Source organism: Chiloscyllium plagiosum, unplaced genomic scaffold (genome assembly GCF_037043375.1).
Source record: "Chiloscyllium plagiosum isolate Xiang-an unplaced genomic scaffold, Cpla_swu_hap1 HiC_scaffold_6, whole genome shotgun sequence".
In the NCBI taxonomy this organism is placed as follows: Eukaryota; Metazoa; Chordata; class Chondrichthyes; order Orectolobiformes; family Hemiscylliidae; genus Chiloscyllium; species Chiloscyllium plagiosum.
In genome coordinates this window covers 64,114,007-64,131,499 of record NW_028270144.1, presented here as the reverse complement: position 1 = coordinate 64,131,499, position 17,493 = coordinate 64,114,007, and the positions used below count along the sequence as shown (strand labels likewise).

The 17,493-nt window shown below is 42.7% G+C and overlaps 1 protein-coding gene across 9 annotated transcripts in view; it reads right to left on the bottom strand.

Annotated features, from left to right (window-relative positions):
• Positions 1 to 17,493, bottom strand: part of dlg2 (discs, large homolog 2 (Drosophila)) — a 1,025,979-nt gene that overhangs the window by 683,583 nt on the left and 324,903 nt on the right. For all 9 annotated transcript variants that reach the window (XM_043691613.2, XM_043691616.2, XM_087988059.1 and 6 more), the window contains one exon: positions 1,399 to 1,563. In XM_043691613.2, the coding sequence (XP_043547548.2) occupies positions 1,399 to 1,563 (165 nt within the window). The remainder of the gene's footprint in view (positions 1 to 1,398; positions 1,564 to 17,493) is intronic.

Here is a 17,493-nt window from a genome sequence, read left to right as displayed (position 1 = left end):
CTTTGATCTTCTAACCAGTTATAACAATCAGGATAATTCCATTCTGTTTTTTCAACAGTCCAGAAATTGGAACTGTATCAAGCTAAAGATTCATTCACAAAAGTGTTAAAGATGATCACCCTGATATCCTAACTCAGGTTCTCTTTCCGTAGATATTATGATATCTGCAAAATATTTTCAGCATTTTCTGTCTTCATTTCAAATTCACAACACCGGTATATTGCTATTCTGTGCATTATTTAATACAGCTGTCCTTTATTGATATTTTTATCTTTTTTTTTGAGCAAACATTTTAACTCCCATCTCTTTGGCCGTGAAGTATAGACCTAAATCGTACAGATCAAATAGCAGCAAATGCTGTGATGCTAATTACTGCTTTTAAGGTTCTATCAGGGCCAAATCTTCTGGGGAGCTCAGTGTCTTCCAGATATGAAAGTTGCATGCACCTGAAAAGGCTTCAATGGAACACCAGCTGACATTTCTTCAGGGTATATCATTCAGGAACTAAGGGTGGTATGGTGAACACTTAAGTTGGTTCTTAATTGAGTTTATTTGAATTGCTCTGAGTAGACACAGAACCTGCTCAGGGTAAACAACGCATGGCTTCATGGGCAATGCTGAGTTTCCCTTGCTTCTTAACTTATCATTTGACCCCAGTGCAGCCATAGCAAGTTCACACTGCAACCTGTGTCAAAGATAGAGTTGTACTTCTTCACACAGTCAATGTGAACATCTCCACTTCATTGCCAACTGCAAACCATAGTGTTACTTTTTTCAGTTTATACTTATCACTCACAGGGTTACCAACACTTCAGCAGTTTTAATCAGCAGGGCATGTGTAGTATTGCTGCTTTCACATTTCCCAGCTGGCTGAGTGTGAAGAATGCCATAGATAGGAGAAAGTACAGAATTCTCCTGGTCTTTTTGTCAACATACATACTGTCAAACACAGCAGTTTTAATATTGCTTGATCACCATACGCATAGGAGCAGGTGAAAGGCAGACTGCCAGCATGGCACATTCATCATTTATTTAAATTAAAACATCTGTGGAAAACAGATCAAGTCAGGCCAAACAAAACTGGACAATGAAATGGTAGTAAATTATTTTAGATGTCTTAACTTTGAACTTTTTTTTGAGACAAGGATGCATAAAGTCTAAATATATTAAAATAATACATTGCAAATTAACCTATCATACATGCCAAATATTTATAATTCATCTCAGCAGAATATTTTACCTTTTCAACAAATTAGTAAGGGTTGAAATATAGAATTTGGAGTATTTCGTTAACTTTACTGCTGAATAAACTATCACCTGATGTCAAAGGTATTGAGCACGAGAAGCAAAATTTATTACTCTGATTCTAAACCATCTTATAATTATAGATGAACAAACCTTTAATGGAGAAATGTGAGCATGTGACACATATCCAAGGATATTCTCAACCTGCGATAAATTCTTCTCAGACACATGAACAAGCTCAGGGCCTTTGACTTCATTGGTTAGCTGTGGTAAGCTATATTCATGTGGTGATGTATCTTCATCTTGATAATGATAGTTCTAAAAAAAGAAATTAAATGAGTGAAAGGAAGAGGAAAATTCATTTATAGTTTCAATTCTTAACAGATGCAAAAGACTTTGACTCAAGTCATTTCTTACAACAGAGCATTTCACCTCCCAACAAGTCTCTGTGTAAGTAGCTCTTCCAAACTTCACCTAGAAATCCCCACTCCAGAGAGTCTGTCCCTGCTCTTTCTCCAGCTCCCCTCAACTAGTGCAACAGTACACAGGAGTAAAAAAGTTAAAAGAGCATCATAAATTCAACTGTAAAACAACTATTTTTATCAATAGGGTTGAAATGGTTTCTTCAATATTCTGCATTGAGGCCAATTTATGCTCAAACAATGATAGTCTCTGAACATAGATTCATGCATAAATTTATTTATGTGCAAAGTGCCTCAGATAGACTTCAGGGTTCATGATAGGCTACAAATTAATTGCACATCCAGTGAGGGCTGCTATCAAATAGTGTCTAATTTTAATACGTAGATAATCAAAGCTTCAATTCCCACTGACTAAAACTCTTGTCAACTTCAATATTTGCTAAGGTATTTCACATAAACATCAGTTATAGAGAAAAGACTCCTATGTAGTTGCATCTCTGCCTAAATGCTGCTGTGGATTAACTCCACATAATTCCATTTGCTCATATTTCCCTGGCCTCTCACAGTTTGAGACTGATCTCTCATCAATAGCTTTTGAATTAAATTGATTCACATTATCAGCTATTAATAACCATATTGAAATAGATTTACTTAGTTTTACAATTATAGAGTCATACAGCATGCAACTGACCCTTCAGTCCAACTAGTCCATGCCGACCATGTTCCCATACTAAATTAGTCCCACCTGTCTGTGTCTGGCCCATATCCCTCCAAACTTATTCATCTCTTTATCCAAATGTCTTTTGAACATTATAACAGGACCTACATCCACCACTTCCTGAACTGCTACACATTAACTACTCGGTGTAAAATAGTCGCCCCTCATGTCCTTTATATGGAAATGCTAGGCAACTGTATGTTGTGGTACAGGACACTCCTCATTGATGTTCTACATTGAGTAAAGGAAATTGTGCTTCGTACTGTTTAACTAGCAGGTCCTTCAAACTACTGAAGTAATCGGCAGATACTCTGTGCTTCAGTTATGCCTCGGCACCAGATACGAATGTCAACAGGTGAATATCTAGGTATTCAAACCCAGGATTTAAATGGAGGAGGGAACAGGGAATACAAAGTAAAAATATGGTGTGCCAAGTTCATTTAGGTTGAACTACCTTTTCCAGGACTCTGCCTCCAACTGCTTCTTGCACAGCTCATCCAGACATATGAGCATGTGCTGATACAACCCTACCCAAGCATTTTGTAATATTATTATCCTGATGTTACCATGTCTGACTATCTTCAGAACCCCTTTGCCAGGCTGAAAATTTGGTTAGAAAAAAGCATTGTGAACTTCTTTGAAGTTCTATTTTTAAAAATAGATTTTGCTGCCAGACCACTACAGTCGCAGGAATCACAGAATATCAAAATTGTTATGGTGCAGAAGGAGGCCGTTTGCCCCATTGTGTCTGCACTGGCTCTTCAAACAAGCATCACTACCTAGTGCCAATCTCCGGCTTTTTCCCCATACTCTTGCACACTATTTCTTTCCAAATAATCCTCTCATGCCCTCTTTAATGCCTCAATTGAACCTGCCTCCAACACATTTCCAGGCAGATCATTCCATATCCTAACTACTTGCTAAATGAAAAGGTATTTTCTCACTTTAGCTTTGCTTCTTTTGCACATTCTTTTAAATCTATGCCTTCTCATTCGTGATCCTTTGATGAGCAGGCACAGTATCTCCAATTATGTTCAGGTCACTCATGATTTTGAAAACTTTTATTAAGTCTCCTCTCAGCCTTCTTCTTTCCCAGGAAAACAGGGCAATTATAACCGTATTCCAGGTGAGATCTAACAAGTGTCTTATGCAAATTCAATGTCACCTCCTTGCTCTTTTTGTCTATGCTCCTATTAAGGAAGCTGTTGATACTGTATGCTTTATTTAACTGCTTTCTCTACCTGTCCTGTCACCTTCAATGAACTGTGCTCACATATACCCCAGTCCCTCTGCTCCTGCACCATTTTTGGAATTCGCTTTCAATGTTCTTCATTACTTCACACTTCTCTGCATTAAACTTCATCTGCCATCTATCACTCCGCCAACCTGCTAATACCCTTTTGGAGAGCTATACTGTCCTGCTCACAGGATAGAATTCTTCCAAGTTTCATGTCAGGTACAAACTTTTAAATTGAGCGCTGCACACCAAGATCCAGATCATTAATGTATATCAGGGCGGCACGTGGTTCTGTGGTTAGCACTGCTGTCTCACAGTGCCAAGGACCTAGGTTTGATTCCAGCCCCAAGCGGCTATCTGTGTGGAGGTTGCACATTCTCCACGTGTGTGTGTGGGTTTCCCGTGTGCGTCGATTTCCTCCCACAGTCCAAAGATGTGATTAGATGGATTGGCCATGCTAGATTGCCCATAGTGTCCAAAGATGTGAAGGCTGGGTGGATTAGCCATGGGAAATGCAAGGTGATGGAGTAGGGAGTTTGGGATGCTCTTCAGAGGGGCAGTGTGGACTCAATGCACCAAATGGCCTGCTTCCACACTGTCGAGATTCTATGATCAGGAAAAGTAAGGATCCTAATACTGAGTGAGCAGCATGGTTGCACAATGGTTAGCACTGCTGCCTCACAGTGCCAGAGACCTGGGTTCAATTCCCGCCTCAGGCAACTGACTGTGTGGAGTGTGCACATTCTCCCTGTGTCTGCGTGGGTTTCCTCCGGGTGTTCTGGTTTCCTCCCACAGTCCAAAGATGTGCAGGTTAGGTGAATTGGCCATGCTAAATTGCCCATAGTGTTAGGGGAATGGATCTGGGTGGTTGGCGGGTCGGTGTGGACTTGTTGGGCCAAAGGATCTCTTTCCACACTGTAACTAATCTAATTCCTGGGGAACTCCATTACAAGTCTCCTCCAGCCTAAAGTATCTAATGGCCATTTATCGCTGTTTCACATTACTTAATCAACTTTTTTATTCATGTTGCTCTTGTCCCTTTTATATTATGGCCTAAAACTTTTCTCACACATCTGTTGTGTGGCATTGTATCAAACACTTTCTGGAAATCCATGCATATGACATCAACATCAGCGACATCATCGAGCCCATCTGTTCTGTTCATTTTACTATTTCATCTACCTCTTCAGAAAACTCCAGCAACTTAATTAAACATGATTTCCCTTTTAGAAATCCAGACTAACTCTTCCTAATCAATCAAATCTTTTTCCATGTGACTACTAACTCTATCAAAATAATTGTTTCTAAAACCTTCCCTACCAATAAAGTTGAACTGACTTTATAAAGTTTATAGTTGCTGAGTTTAATCCTTATAAGCTTTTTTGAACAAGGCCATAATGTTTATAGTCCCTCAGTTTTATCGCACCTCCCCTGAGGGAAAATTGAGAAATTATGGCCAATGTCTCAATATTTCCTATGCTAACTTCCTTCAAACACTTTGGATGCACCTCAACTGGTCCCAGTTCCATATCAACTTTAAACTCCAGCAGTCTATCAAAGACATCTTCCATATTAATTTTGAACCACTCTCGCTACAGAATTTTCTCCTCTGACATCGTGGTCTGTGCAACATCCTCCTCATTTGTGAAGACAGATACAAAGTAGTAAATTTAACACCTTGTCTCCAAAAGGCAGGGGATTAAGGGTTGCGCCCACTACAAGAAGGGTCTCCAGGTCTGGCTGATGTTATTGTCCCAACCCCTCCACCTCCATTCATTGTTGTTTCTAGGCATCTAAACTGGGTATAAGAATAGTGGCCAGCAAGGGTATTTGTACCTCTATGTGTCTCAGAAACCAGTGCTGGCAAGGCTTTAGAATTATGCTCCTGGAAATTAAATTTGAACAAGGCATGTCCGAGCTTTGCATGTGTTTTCCACGCTTGCAAAAAGAACAATCAGGCAGCAAGGTGAGTCAATAGTCATATTATTTGAAGGTAGATAGGGCAGTTCAATTGTTAAACTTTTTCTTTTGCAAACTGTGTGAAGTTTATACAACTTTATAGTTATGCCAGAGCAGGATATGAACACAGCATAGAAAGGAGGTGAGACTTGTGGGAGCAGTGGTACTAGTACTATAATGGTAATGGTACTACAAATTAATAGGATGCGAAGAGGGCAAGTTCAACACCATATTTCACCACCTTGGAGCTGGACTCCTCTACATTCTCCAGTAACTGAACAAGGCTGTTTGGCAGACCAACCACTGCACTCAGAATGTCAGTATGGATGCCCACCAGTCCTGAAGAAGAATTGCATGCCACCTCACCCTTTGATAAACTGATCAACAATTTTTTTAGATTAGATTCAATTAGATTCTATTTAGCATGGCCAATTCACCTGACCTGCACATCTTTGGACTGTGGGAGGAAACCGGAGCACCCAGAGGAAACCCACGCAGACACGGGGAGAATGTGCAAACTCCACACAGACAGTCGCCTGAGGCGGGAATTGAACCCGGGTCTCTGGCGCTGTAAGGCAGCAGTGCTAACCACTGTGCCACCGTGCCGCCCACAATGTTTTCTTTACCCCAGGTATAACTGCATTCGTCCTTGTGTGGATGCTAGCCTCCAGGATATATGCATTGCTAGTCTTTGTGCTGATGGCTGCAACTTTCAGGACAAGTAATGGAACTTTTTTTTTATCAGTCTTACATGCGGCTGTTTAATGTTTTGGTACCACTGTGGATGGATAGGCATCAGCTTTGGAGAGTTTGAAAGCAGGAAATCAGAAGGGAAACTTTGTTGTAAAAGAAATGATGTAGACTGGAAACAGAAAATCCACACTTGTGTCATTTGTAAGTTGCTAATCATGTTATGTAGCAACTGAGAAGGGACATAAGGCAGTACTGTAACATCATCCTCGATTCTCTCAATAGTGGTGTATAATATGGGTCTGTCCCAGCCAATACCATGATGCTGAGAATAATCTCCTTTAGAGACATCAGGAGATGCAGGTGTCCTTGTTCCCTATTGGATCTGCTTCGCTTACTAAATGCCATGTTGCCTGCAAGAGACAGACAGCAGATTGTCAGTGGTGACAAAGATACTGTGTTTAAATGAATATCTGGAGTTATTTGGAGGCAGCAAGGGGTAGATATGAGGCAAACAGCTAAGACATGAGACAATGAGTGGAATTATTGCGATAGTACATCTGAAAGTTAAGTGCTACTGGGTGAAAGACGGGATATGATATATTAAATGACATGAGAGGTTGAAGGCATGTTATGTAAGAGCCAATTCCTGTAGGGAAACCATAAGGCAACATAACCAAATTTACTGAATGATGGTGAAATTAATAAAGTACTAACAATATTCCACTTTTTCAGCATTTTACATTAACACAAATCAGAACTAATGTAAATTATATATATACTTCAAATAATAATTTGACTTTCACTTTAAATAGTGGATCCAATAAAGTTACATCTTATGTATTCACAGCATCCACATCGCTTCCCACACAACCATGAGACCATGTGCAATTTCACAGTCTCTCCAAGTTGACTCCTAACATACTGGATGTCTCAATTTTCCACTCAAGCCCTTGAGTTGTATCCATCTACAACCATATTACATAGAACTCCCTCTGGAACAGCATCGTGAATGTACCTACACCAAACAGCCTGCAACAATTCAAGAAGGCAGCTCAAGGGCTATTATGGATGGGCAATAAATGCTGGCCCAGCCAGCAACACCCACATCCCCTGAATGAAACATGTGAATGACATACCTACTGTAGGTAAGAGGCAGGTTATTAATAATATGACATATACTACAAAAGATAATGTACCAATAAAGGAAAGTACTTCTGTTGCTATTTTACAGCTTCTTGCCACCAGGGTGCAGTCAAGAAATAGATGCAACTTTCCAAGAGTATTTCCTGTATCTTTTTCCATGTCATTTTTACTATTATGCAATTATCAGGATCTTAAATGACAGCTGGTCATATAGCTCATTAACAGCTATAGTACCAATTTAAATTTTCCATTAATAAATATATATATTTAAGTATGTGCTCCCTATCACAGATACAAAACAGTATGACTGCACATTCAGAAGAGTAACTGTGCAATTAATAATACCTTTAATAAATGGTGAACCATTTAAATCTCGAATTGTGACAGATTTTATACTGGTGCTGCAAAGCAATGAATTCAAATACTAGTTGCTGTTGTGTAACTTCAGTTAGTTTTTCTAGCTGCAGTTCCCTCACTTTTAGTTCAACGCTGTAACAATACTACAACTGGAAGACAAAACAAATTCTAAACGTTAGCAAAAATAGACAGCAGAGAGAATCAGTATCGCAGAAAACTGCAGGAGACCTGAGGTGTGAGTATTTAAGATGTAATAAATGTGAAACAGACTGAAAAATCTTTTAAAAAGATGTCACTAAACAGAGTGATCTGAGTAGATCAACGTAGTTTATTAGTTAGAGCTTTTACTGATTATTATGATCAGTAGTCATTTTGGATGGAATCTTATGATGGAATTTATGGTAGAAATGGGTGAGAAGTGCAACAAGGCCCATCTTGGCATCGGGAGCAACTCATTGAATCTTTCGTACTGTTGTCGAAAGGCATGAGAGTCTAACTAGGTAGTGAAGGGTTGCCAATTAAGGAGGATTGCAGCTTGTTAAATGCTTTATTAATGCCACAACTTACCTCATTAATATTCAGCTTTCCATTTTATCATATGTTCTGAATAAGTGATATGTTCAGATTTCTCAATGTAATTCAGAGTGGATACTTGGTGACTTCAGCTCACCACTGACAGTGAACAGCCTCCATGTTGCTCAGCGCCAGACAATACCTCAGGACACAATCCATGGACACCAGTAACATGCATCCTGTCCATAGATGTTAGCATCCAGCATTGGCCAACCTGTCAAAACCATCACAGCACATCTCTGATTCATTTGTAGGCCACTTAGGAAGAACAGACTTTATTACAGTGTGTACCCGATGAAGGGCTTATGCCCGAAACGGTGACTCCCCTATTCCTCAGATGCTGCCTGACCTACTGTGTTTTTCCAGCGCCACACTTTCTCATGAAAGACAGGGTGCACCATGCTGTTGGAACCTGGGTGGGAAGAGATTGGAGAACAGCAGACATTTTCGTTTTGATGCAAGGTTTTGGTCACTGAGCTAGCAGAGAACTTTCACCAAGCTACACATGCTGCGACTAAGATGTGGTGGAGTAGAAAATAGGGCTGCTGAAGATGTGATTCCATTGCTTGGGTGGTCAGAAGGAGCCCTCCTGCGAAGTCCTGATATAGTGCACTACACCATCCTAGCATGCTGGGCTGTGTACAATTGGAGTAGGAAACAATGCGATGTGACAGATGCTGAGAACCCAGGGGAATAGGAGCAGTTGTCAAAGAAGAAGGATGAGAACACTGAGATAAAGGAAGCTCCCTTGTGGATAAGAGAGTTCAGATGCATCAGGCACTATAAGGCAGACAGAACCTGGTTCCTTTCAATGTGAGTTAGGTACAAAAGACTATCATGGCCTGTCAAATAATCATGTTTGTCATGATGCCAACATTTGGTCGACATTGTGAGGAGTGAAATGCATCCTCTAATTGTTTTGTGTTCACATTTGCTGGCCGTCAGTAAAGGTTCATGATCTAAAATGTGACATTCCCCTAATGGACAGTGATAAGATGTGAGTATCCAGTAAGTACTGGAGTCATAGTGGCGACTTGGAGAGGTTGTTCAGATGGGATGTAACTAAGAACAGGTAAACCTGTGGCATAATGATTAAACAGTGACCAGGTTGACAGAGGGTTGCTTTATGTGCAAGACTGTGTCAGCTTTGGTGAGGAGTCACTGGTCTTGAAACAGTAACTCTGTATTCTTCCCACAGATGTTGCCAGACCTGCTGAGTTTCACCAACAATTTTTATATTTTTTTCAAAGTGTCAGCAAGCTATATGCCATTAGCAGCATGGCTTTGTGGCCATCATACCATGACATTGCCGGACTGCCAATGCTTGTCCAGGTGCACAGTGCCTTTAAAACATGACGCAAGGGCTACTCGTGGATATCCTCAGAGTAGTGAGCTTAACAGCGAAACAACCATAAAGATAAATAGTTTTATCTTTAGTAAGCTAACATAGCATAAACACTGAAGCCTATCACCCAAACACTCTGTGCCATATGGGGACACTGAAATATTTTGCATTTCTTGAAAAACCACATATGCAAGTAGTGGATTCAACTTTTCAAGATCAATTTGTACAACTACCTCTATCCAATTGGTGTCACAACATGCTTATAGGAAACTGAGAAATTTGTTGGTAGTGTATTTCATTAGGTACAGAACCCACAGGTGCAGAAAATTAGAAAGAGAGGGAATAGGTAATCTTGAGATAGGTATAGAACTTCTCTGTGAGTTTAACACTCAAATATCAGTGTCCAGTGTTGAATATCAGCAAAAGTGATGAGATTAGACACAGTGCTGTCAGAGTAAAGTCATAGATTAATGGGAAATGAGACTGTTCACAGGGATGTGAAAAATGTGTAGAAATGCAGCTGCTTTAGGGGATTTGGTAATCAGAGGGTGTTTTGTTGGCAATCACAGATATTAAACTCCCTAAGTCCCAAGAGAAAAAATATGAATATATGAGGTCAAACCATGAGGTAAAGGGATAGGAAAACAGCCAGAAGTCATGTTGAATGTTGGATTTTGGTAGAATTGGGTCTACATCCCAATGCTATAATCTTAAAAAGATGCCTTCAGATAGTTTCTGTAACTAGGGAAAATAATTGAACAGGACTTTATTATCAGGTAATCTCTAGATTACTCTCAGTGTCACATGCTAATAACTCCAAAAACAATGAAGATAGTGCAGGTGAACCTGTGTTTGAGAAGTAGTGCAAGAGGTAAGACTTCGGATTTAAGCCTTTCACCATCTAGTTCTGGTGCTAAGCCAGGGTTTCCCAAACTATGGGACATTTTGGGATCGTGAGCTCCAATGCAGCAATGATCACCATGGAGCTATGTCAGCGCTAACAAACTGTGAAGCCCCTTTAAATTAGAAGTTTTATTTTAATAAGTGGACATGACCTAACCAGCTGAACCTTGACCTTGAATGCTGTGTGGAAAAACACTGTGCTAAAGTCAATGTTCATATAACTTTAAAAATGTGCAAATGAAACATTCATTTCGCTGGGACTAATTTCGCTGGGAAAAACTAAACTAGTTTTTGCAGAGAAGAGGAACCAGAGTATCGGAGTAGAGAGCAAAGATAAAGAACAGAAAAAAATAGTGCCAGCAACAGAATAAAGAATAGCGTAAAAAAAGCAGGAATTGATGGACGAGAAAAGGAAAGCAGATTTGCGTAGTGGAATTCAATTATGCTAGTTCATGCATATTACAGTTATCTTGACCTAATTTCATAATGATATAAAAGCCATCACAGAGACTTACCTTAAACATGGGCAGGAATGGGAACTAAATATTCTTGGTTAAAATCTATTTGGAATGGTAGGAAAAGATAGGTTAGGGAGACAGTATCGATCAAGGTTCAGATTCAGTTCTACAGAAGGACGACACACTGTCAGGTTCAAAGACTGAGTTGCTATGTTTGGAGCAAGGGAATTTCTCATGATTTCAAAAGATGCTCGTTCAGCAAGAAGACAAGTTGTTCACCATCTCAGCGGGTGCTGTCATGAATGTGATGTTGAGCCAAATCTTGACTTGCAGATGTAACGGCAGGTATAACTTCAAACATTACGACATGAAGATACTGTTGGAGGATTCAGTGGAGGCATTGGCTTTCTGGACCTCGTCTGGTAGAGACCTGACTCTCTTCTCCACAAATGTTAGGATAGTTTAATATCAGGTACTTCTCCATTTGCATCATACCAGGGACTTCTTTTCCCCATGGTGTTCAACTTATAAAATCTTAGATAGGTACAAAGATATTCTGAAAATCTGAGATTGGGATGTCCAGTGCTGCAGGGGGAAGGTGAGGACTGCAGATGCTGGCGACCAGAGTTGAAAAATGTGGTGCTGGAAAAACACAGAAGGCCAGGCAGGAGGAGGAGAATCGACATTTCGGGCTTCCTGAAGAAGGGCTTCTGCCCGAAACGTCGAATCTCCTGCTCCTCAGATGCTGCCTGGCCTGCTGTGCTTTTCCAGCACCACATTTTCAACTCATGTCCAGTGCTGCAGGCCACTGTGCTCAGCAGGCCCAATTTCCCACTTGCAGTTATGAAATAAAGTTATAACAAAGCACTTTAAACATGGGCAGAATTGGGAAGAAAATATCCTGATGACAATGTAGTAATAAGGATTTATTGAGGAGAAATAAGAATGGAGAAAGAAAAGAGGAAGTGCCAGTGTCCATCAAGGCTCCTTGCATGGTTCCAGAATGGGATGACTTACTGAAGTTTGAAAATAATAACATTCTGAAACCAATGAGTGGTGGAAAACAATATCAAACCTTTACTTAATATTAACATCAGCCAAATAAAAGTTGACAAGTGAAATGTTGTAATTGCTTGATTGAGAACTTGAAGTGATTTTAACAAGTTGTTTATTCACAGAATTTGAAGCCTCTCTTATTGATACTTCAACGGTCTGTCTGACTATAATGTCCTTGAAACAGCAGTTTATATTCAAAGAACACTTCTGAATGCATTTTATTTCTCAGCAGTTCCACACTTGCCATTGCTATTATATGACTCATTGCTCATGTATCTAATGCATAACTGCGGAATAGCAAGGAAGCAGAGAGTCATAGACTCATAGAGATGTAAAGCACGGAAACAAACCCTTCGGTCCAACCAGTCCATGATATCCCAATCCAATCCAGATATCCCAATCCAATCCAGTCCCATCTGCCAGCACCCGACCCATATCTCTCCAAACCCTTCTTGTTCATATACCCATCCAGATGCCTTTTCAATGCTGCATTTATACAAGACTCCACCACTTCCTCTGTCTGTTCATTCCATACACGTACCACCCTCTGTCTGAAAAAGCTGCCCCTTTGGTCTCCTTTATATCTTTCCCCTCTCTCCGTATACTGATTTGTGGCAGGGCTTAACCGTTGCACCCTGGTTTTCTATCTTTTTTGCATGTGTTTTCACTTTTTGGCATTTGGACTGAACTCCTGTGAGTCAACTGCACCTTTCTAACTGAACTGTTCCTCTCTGGGTGGACTAGACCTCTGTAAAGACTTAACACCTGCGTGTGTGCTGGGAGGTGTGCATTTGCTGCATGCTCTACCTTCAGGAATGGACTCTGCCTTTGGAAGTGGACCAAACCCCTGTGAATTTACTGCACTTCTACAATGAACTGTATTCCTGTGAGCAGGTCTGGTCCTCTGTGGATGGAGCAGACCTCAATGGAGACTGAACACCCTGCGTGTGCTGGGAGGTGAGCATTTGCTGCATGCAGAGTGGACTCTGCCTGTTTCAGTGGCCTTTGCCTTCAGGCGTGGACTCTGCCTAGGAGCTGGAAACTCTGGTGTGAGGATTTTGTGAATTCTGTTACTGGATGTGGGTTTTGTAATTGATTGTGTTTGGGTGTGGGCCAGAGTGGGCTAGCTAGTACATGGGGCAGCCGAGAGCTGGAGGGTCAATGACCAGTCTAGGGGAAAAGTGGGCTGGGGGGCCAGGGTCTGTTAGTACATGGTGGCCAGGGGCCAGGCAGCTGTCAGCATGTCCACAGCAAAGTTGGTCAGGGGAGGGCAGCCAGTATGAGGGCTGGCTGGGGGCCAGAGAGTCTGTGATTGGCCTGTAGGCATGCAGGCCAGGAGGGGTTTGTCAGTACGCGTGGCAGGCGAGGCCAGGTAACTAATAGCATCCTCATAGGAAAGCCGGTATAGGGCAGATTAGCCAGTACGTGGGGAGGCTGAGCCAGACGGCTGACGGCAGCCCATAGGAAGGACGACTGTGGGAGGACCAGTCAGTACGCAGGGGGGCTAGGAGCCGGACAGCCAATGGCCGGTCGATAGGAACGCTGGCCAAAAGGGAAGGTCAGTCAGTACGAGGAGTAGCTGGGTGCTGGAATGCCGACAACCCGACTATAGGAAAGCAGGTTGGTTAGTATGCAGGTTGACCAGGAGCCAGTGGCCAATGTCCATCCTGGAGAAAAGTGAGTTGGGGAGGTTCAGTCAATACACAGGGCAGCTGGAGACTGGAATTCCGCCAACCAGCTTGTATGAAAAGTTGTGATTGGAGGGGTGGAGTTCGAGGGCGGAGGTGCGGGATGTGGATGAGATGCACTGGAGGGCATCTTCAACCACGTGGGAGAGGAAGTTGCGGTCTTTAAAGGAGGCCATCCAGTCTGTTCTGCGTTTGCTTATTGTTAACTGTGTGTTTGTAATTTGTACCATTTTCTAAAATAAAAAAAATATATAAACAGGAGATTTAGAATTTCCTCAGTTCTCGGACTGACTCTGAGCTGGCTGGCCACAGCCAGTGTTACTGTGGGTTTTTGTTTTATATGTTTGTGAGGAACTGGCTCTTGAGCTGGCTTGCCACGGCCAGTGTACCTTGGGCTCCTGGCTCTTGATTGACCTGGCTAGCCATAGCCAAGGGCCCTTGAGGATTTTGTTTGTGGTTTTATTTCTTTGTGGGGAGCTGGCTCTTAAGTGAGGTGGCTAAGACCAGTGTGCCTTGGGCTCCTGGCTCTTCAGCTGGCTCGCCGTAGCCAGTGGATTAGGAATTTTGTTTTTGTTTGTTTGTGGGGAGTTGGTTCTTAAGCTGGCTAGCCATATCCAGTGTGCCTTGGGTTCCAGCTCTTGAACTAGTTGGCCTTTGCGCTGACTGGCCACAGCCGGTGTGCCTTGGGTTCCTGGCTCTTGAGCTGGCTAGCTTTTGTGCTGACTGACCATAGCCTGTGTGCTCTCGGTTCCAGGCTCAAGCTGGTTGGCCACAACCAGTTCCCTGGGGTTGTTTTTCTTTTGTGTTCTTCTTCCTGGGGAACTGGCTCTTGAGCTGGTTAGCCACAGCCAGTGATTTGGGAGGACACTGGCTCTTGACCTAACTGGCCACAGTCAGTGTGCCCTAGATTCCTGGCTCTTGAGCTAGCTGGCCATAGCCAGGGGATTGGGAATTTTGTTTTTGTTTTTTTGTGGGGAGCTGGTTCTTGAGCTGGCTAGCCATGACCAGTGTGCCTTGGTTCCAGGCTCTTGAGCTGGCTGGCCACAGCCAATGTCATAGAATATAGAACATAGAAGAATACAGCGCAGTACAGGCCCTTCGGCCCTCGATGTTGCGCCGATCCAAGCCCACCTAACCTACACTAGCCCACTATCCTCCATATGCCTATCCAATGCCCGCTTAAATGCCCATAATGAGGGAGAGTCCACCACTGCTACTGGCAGGGCATTCCATGAACTCACGACTCGCTGAGTAAAGAACCTACCCCTAACATCTGTCCTATACCCCCCTTAATTTAAAGCTATGCCCTCTTGTAATAGCTGATCCTGGGGTTGTGATTTCAGTGTCCTTTCTCACAAGCAACTGGCTCTTGAACTGGTTGGCCACAGCAAATGAATGGAGGGCTCCTGGCTCTTGAGCTGGTTAGCCACAGCCAGTGATTTGGGAGGACACTGGCTCTTGAACTAGCTGGCCACAATCAGTGTGCCCTGGATTCCTAGCTTTTGAGCTGGCTGGCCGCAGCCAGTGAACTGTGGATTTATTTTTGTTTCTTTCTTTCTCCCTTTCATTTGTGGTAAACTGGCTCCTGAGCCAGCTGGCCATAACGAGTGTGCCTTGGGCTTCTGGCGTTTGAGCTAGCTGGCCATAGCCAGTGGGTTGGTGGGCTCTTTTTTTCTTTAATGGAGCTGTACACTTTTCCTTCTTGAGGAATTGATTTTAAGCTGGCTGACGACAGCCAGTGACACTGCTGGTTTATTCTTTTTTTCTTGAGAAATTGGCTTTTTAGCTGGCCAGTTGCAATCAGCAGTAATGTGATTTTGGAGAAGATATGGGTGTGGAAGGTGCAATTTGGCAAATGGGACTTATTCTTTGTTCCACAGTCAGCTGTTTGGACTAAACATTTTTTTACCTGACCTGCTTTAATTCTGATGCATGGACTGAATCTCCATGGTGGGTCTTAGCTCATTGAGTAGGTTAATTCGTTGTATGGGACTAGGCATTCAGGAGCAGATTGTGGCAGTGAGAGTGGACCGGAACTTATGGGGGAGCAGTATGTGCACCCTGCCGATGGGAGGAGGACCTGCTGTCGGGAGCAACCCCTGCAATTGGAGGCAAGTTCCAGTTTGGGAAGTGGATTCTGGGTCAGATGGTGGACTCTGGGAGCGGCCCCTGTGTTGGGAGTTGCTCCCGTTTTATGAGTGGACTCTGCCTCGTGAATGAACTCTGCCTTGGAAGGGACTCTATCCCTCGTGAGTTGTACTGTATTCTTATGTGTCTATTGTATCTTATCATGTACTCATTCTGAGGTCCAACTGGCTGATCTCATTGCAATCACTACATCCCACACTCTCTGGGTGCAAGGACATCAGCCGGTTCTATTTTTTTGTAGTTCCTCCTGAGGCATTTTAGCACTGGGCCAGCCTCCCCCATCCAACACTGCCTCTGATGTGGGTGGTATGTAATGCATGGCAGCTTACCTCTTGCAGCTAGTGGGACCTGAAAACATACTCTCTTCTTCAGGCGATAAAGGCATTGAGGCAGTGACAACAGTTTTGTCGATCTTAGATTCCAAGATATTTTCAATGTTTGACAAAGAAGATGAACCATTGGGTTCTGGAACAATCGGAAAAACAATCAAGGAACCAGCCTCTTACCCATGCAGGGCAATTCCTGTGGTTCCTCCACCAAACTTCACTCCCAGAAGTAAACTGTCTGTCTCACTTCACAGAGTTTTGTGTCTGACAATGGCGTTCCTCTTGCCATTTCACCCTCCCTACCCCAGGTCTTGGAAAATCAGACTTAACCTGGTGCAGAGTCTTCTCCCCATTAGCAACACGGCTGGAGCTATCTCTGCAGTTGCATGAGGGGTGGTCCCAAAATCAAATCAAATAGGCTGTCGGCTATTTCTTTAATGAATTCTGAATGGATTCCTGATGAAGGGCTTATGCCCAAACGCCTCAGATGCTGCCTAACGGGCTGTGATTTTCAAGCACCACACTCTCGGCTATTTCTTTAAGCCTGCCTGCAAAGAGTGGACAGCTTTCTGCCAGACCATTGGATGATGGATAGTATGGAGCTATCTTTATATGATGAATACCATTCGACTTTAGGAAATACTCAAATTCCTTACTGGCAAACGGTGGCTTACTATCTGTGACCAACACTTCCAGGACTCCATGTATTGCAAAAGATGCGCATAGTTTTTCTCTCATTGTCCCTGTGTTTGACAAATGAACTCTATGCACATCCAGCCACCATGAGTAGGCATCCACAATTACAAAAGAACATTGAACTCAAGAAAGGACCTGCATATCCTACATACAACTGTTGCTGTTGGCACTCTGGGTGCTGCACCACCAACACAGCCATGTCTGCATTCAATCCTGGCCACCAGACATAACGTCTCTCCAAACTCTTCATTTTGGAAATGCCAGCATCCAGCAGCAACCTTTGCTCAGGACATTCACTCTTGCTCCCTGTAATAATATTCCACCTCTCCTGTGATCTGGTCTCTCCAGGTCCAAAAAGATTTCAATTCTGGGTGTGACAGCCCTTTGCTTTCCTCCATTACTACCAGCTGTTTCAGTTTCACCAGGACCAGACCTTGCTGCATCCAGAAAGTTTAAAACCACATGGATTGTATCAATGGTGGTACTGCCTGTGGCTTATCTGCCAGCGGGAGGCAGCTGAATGCAT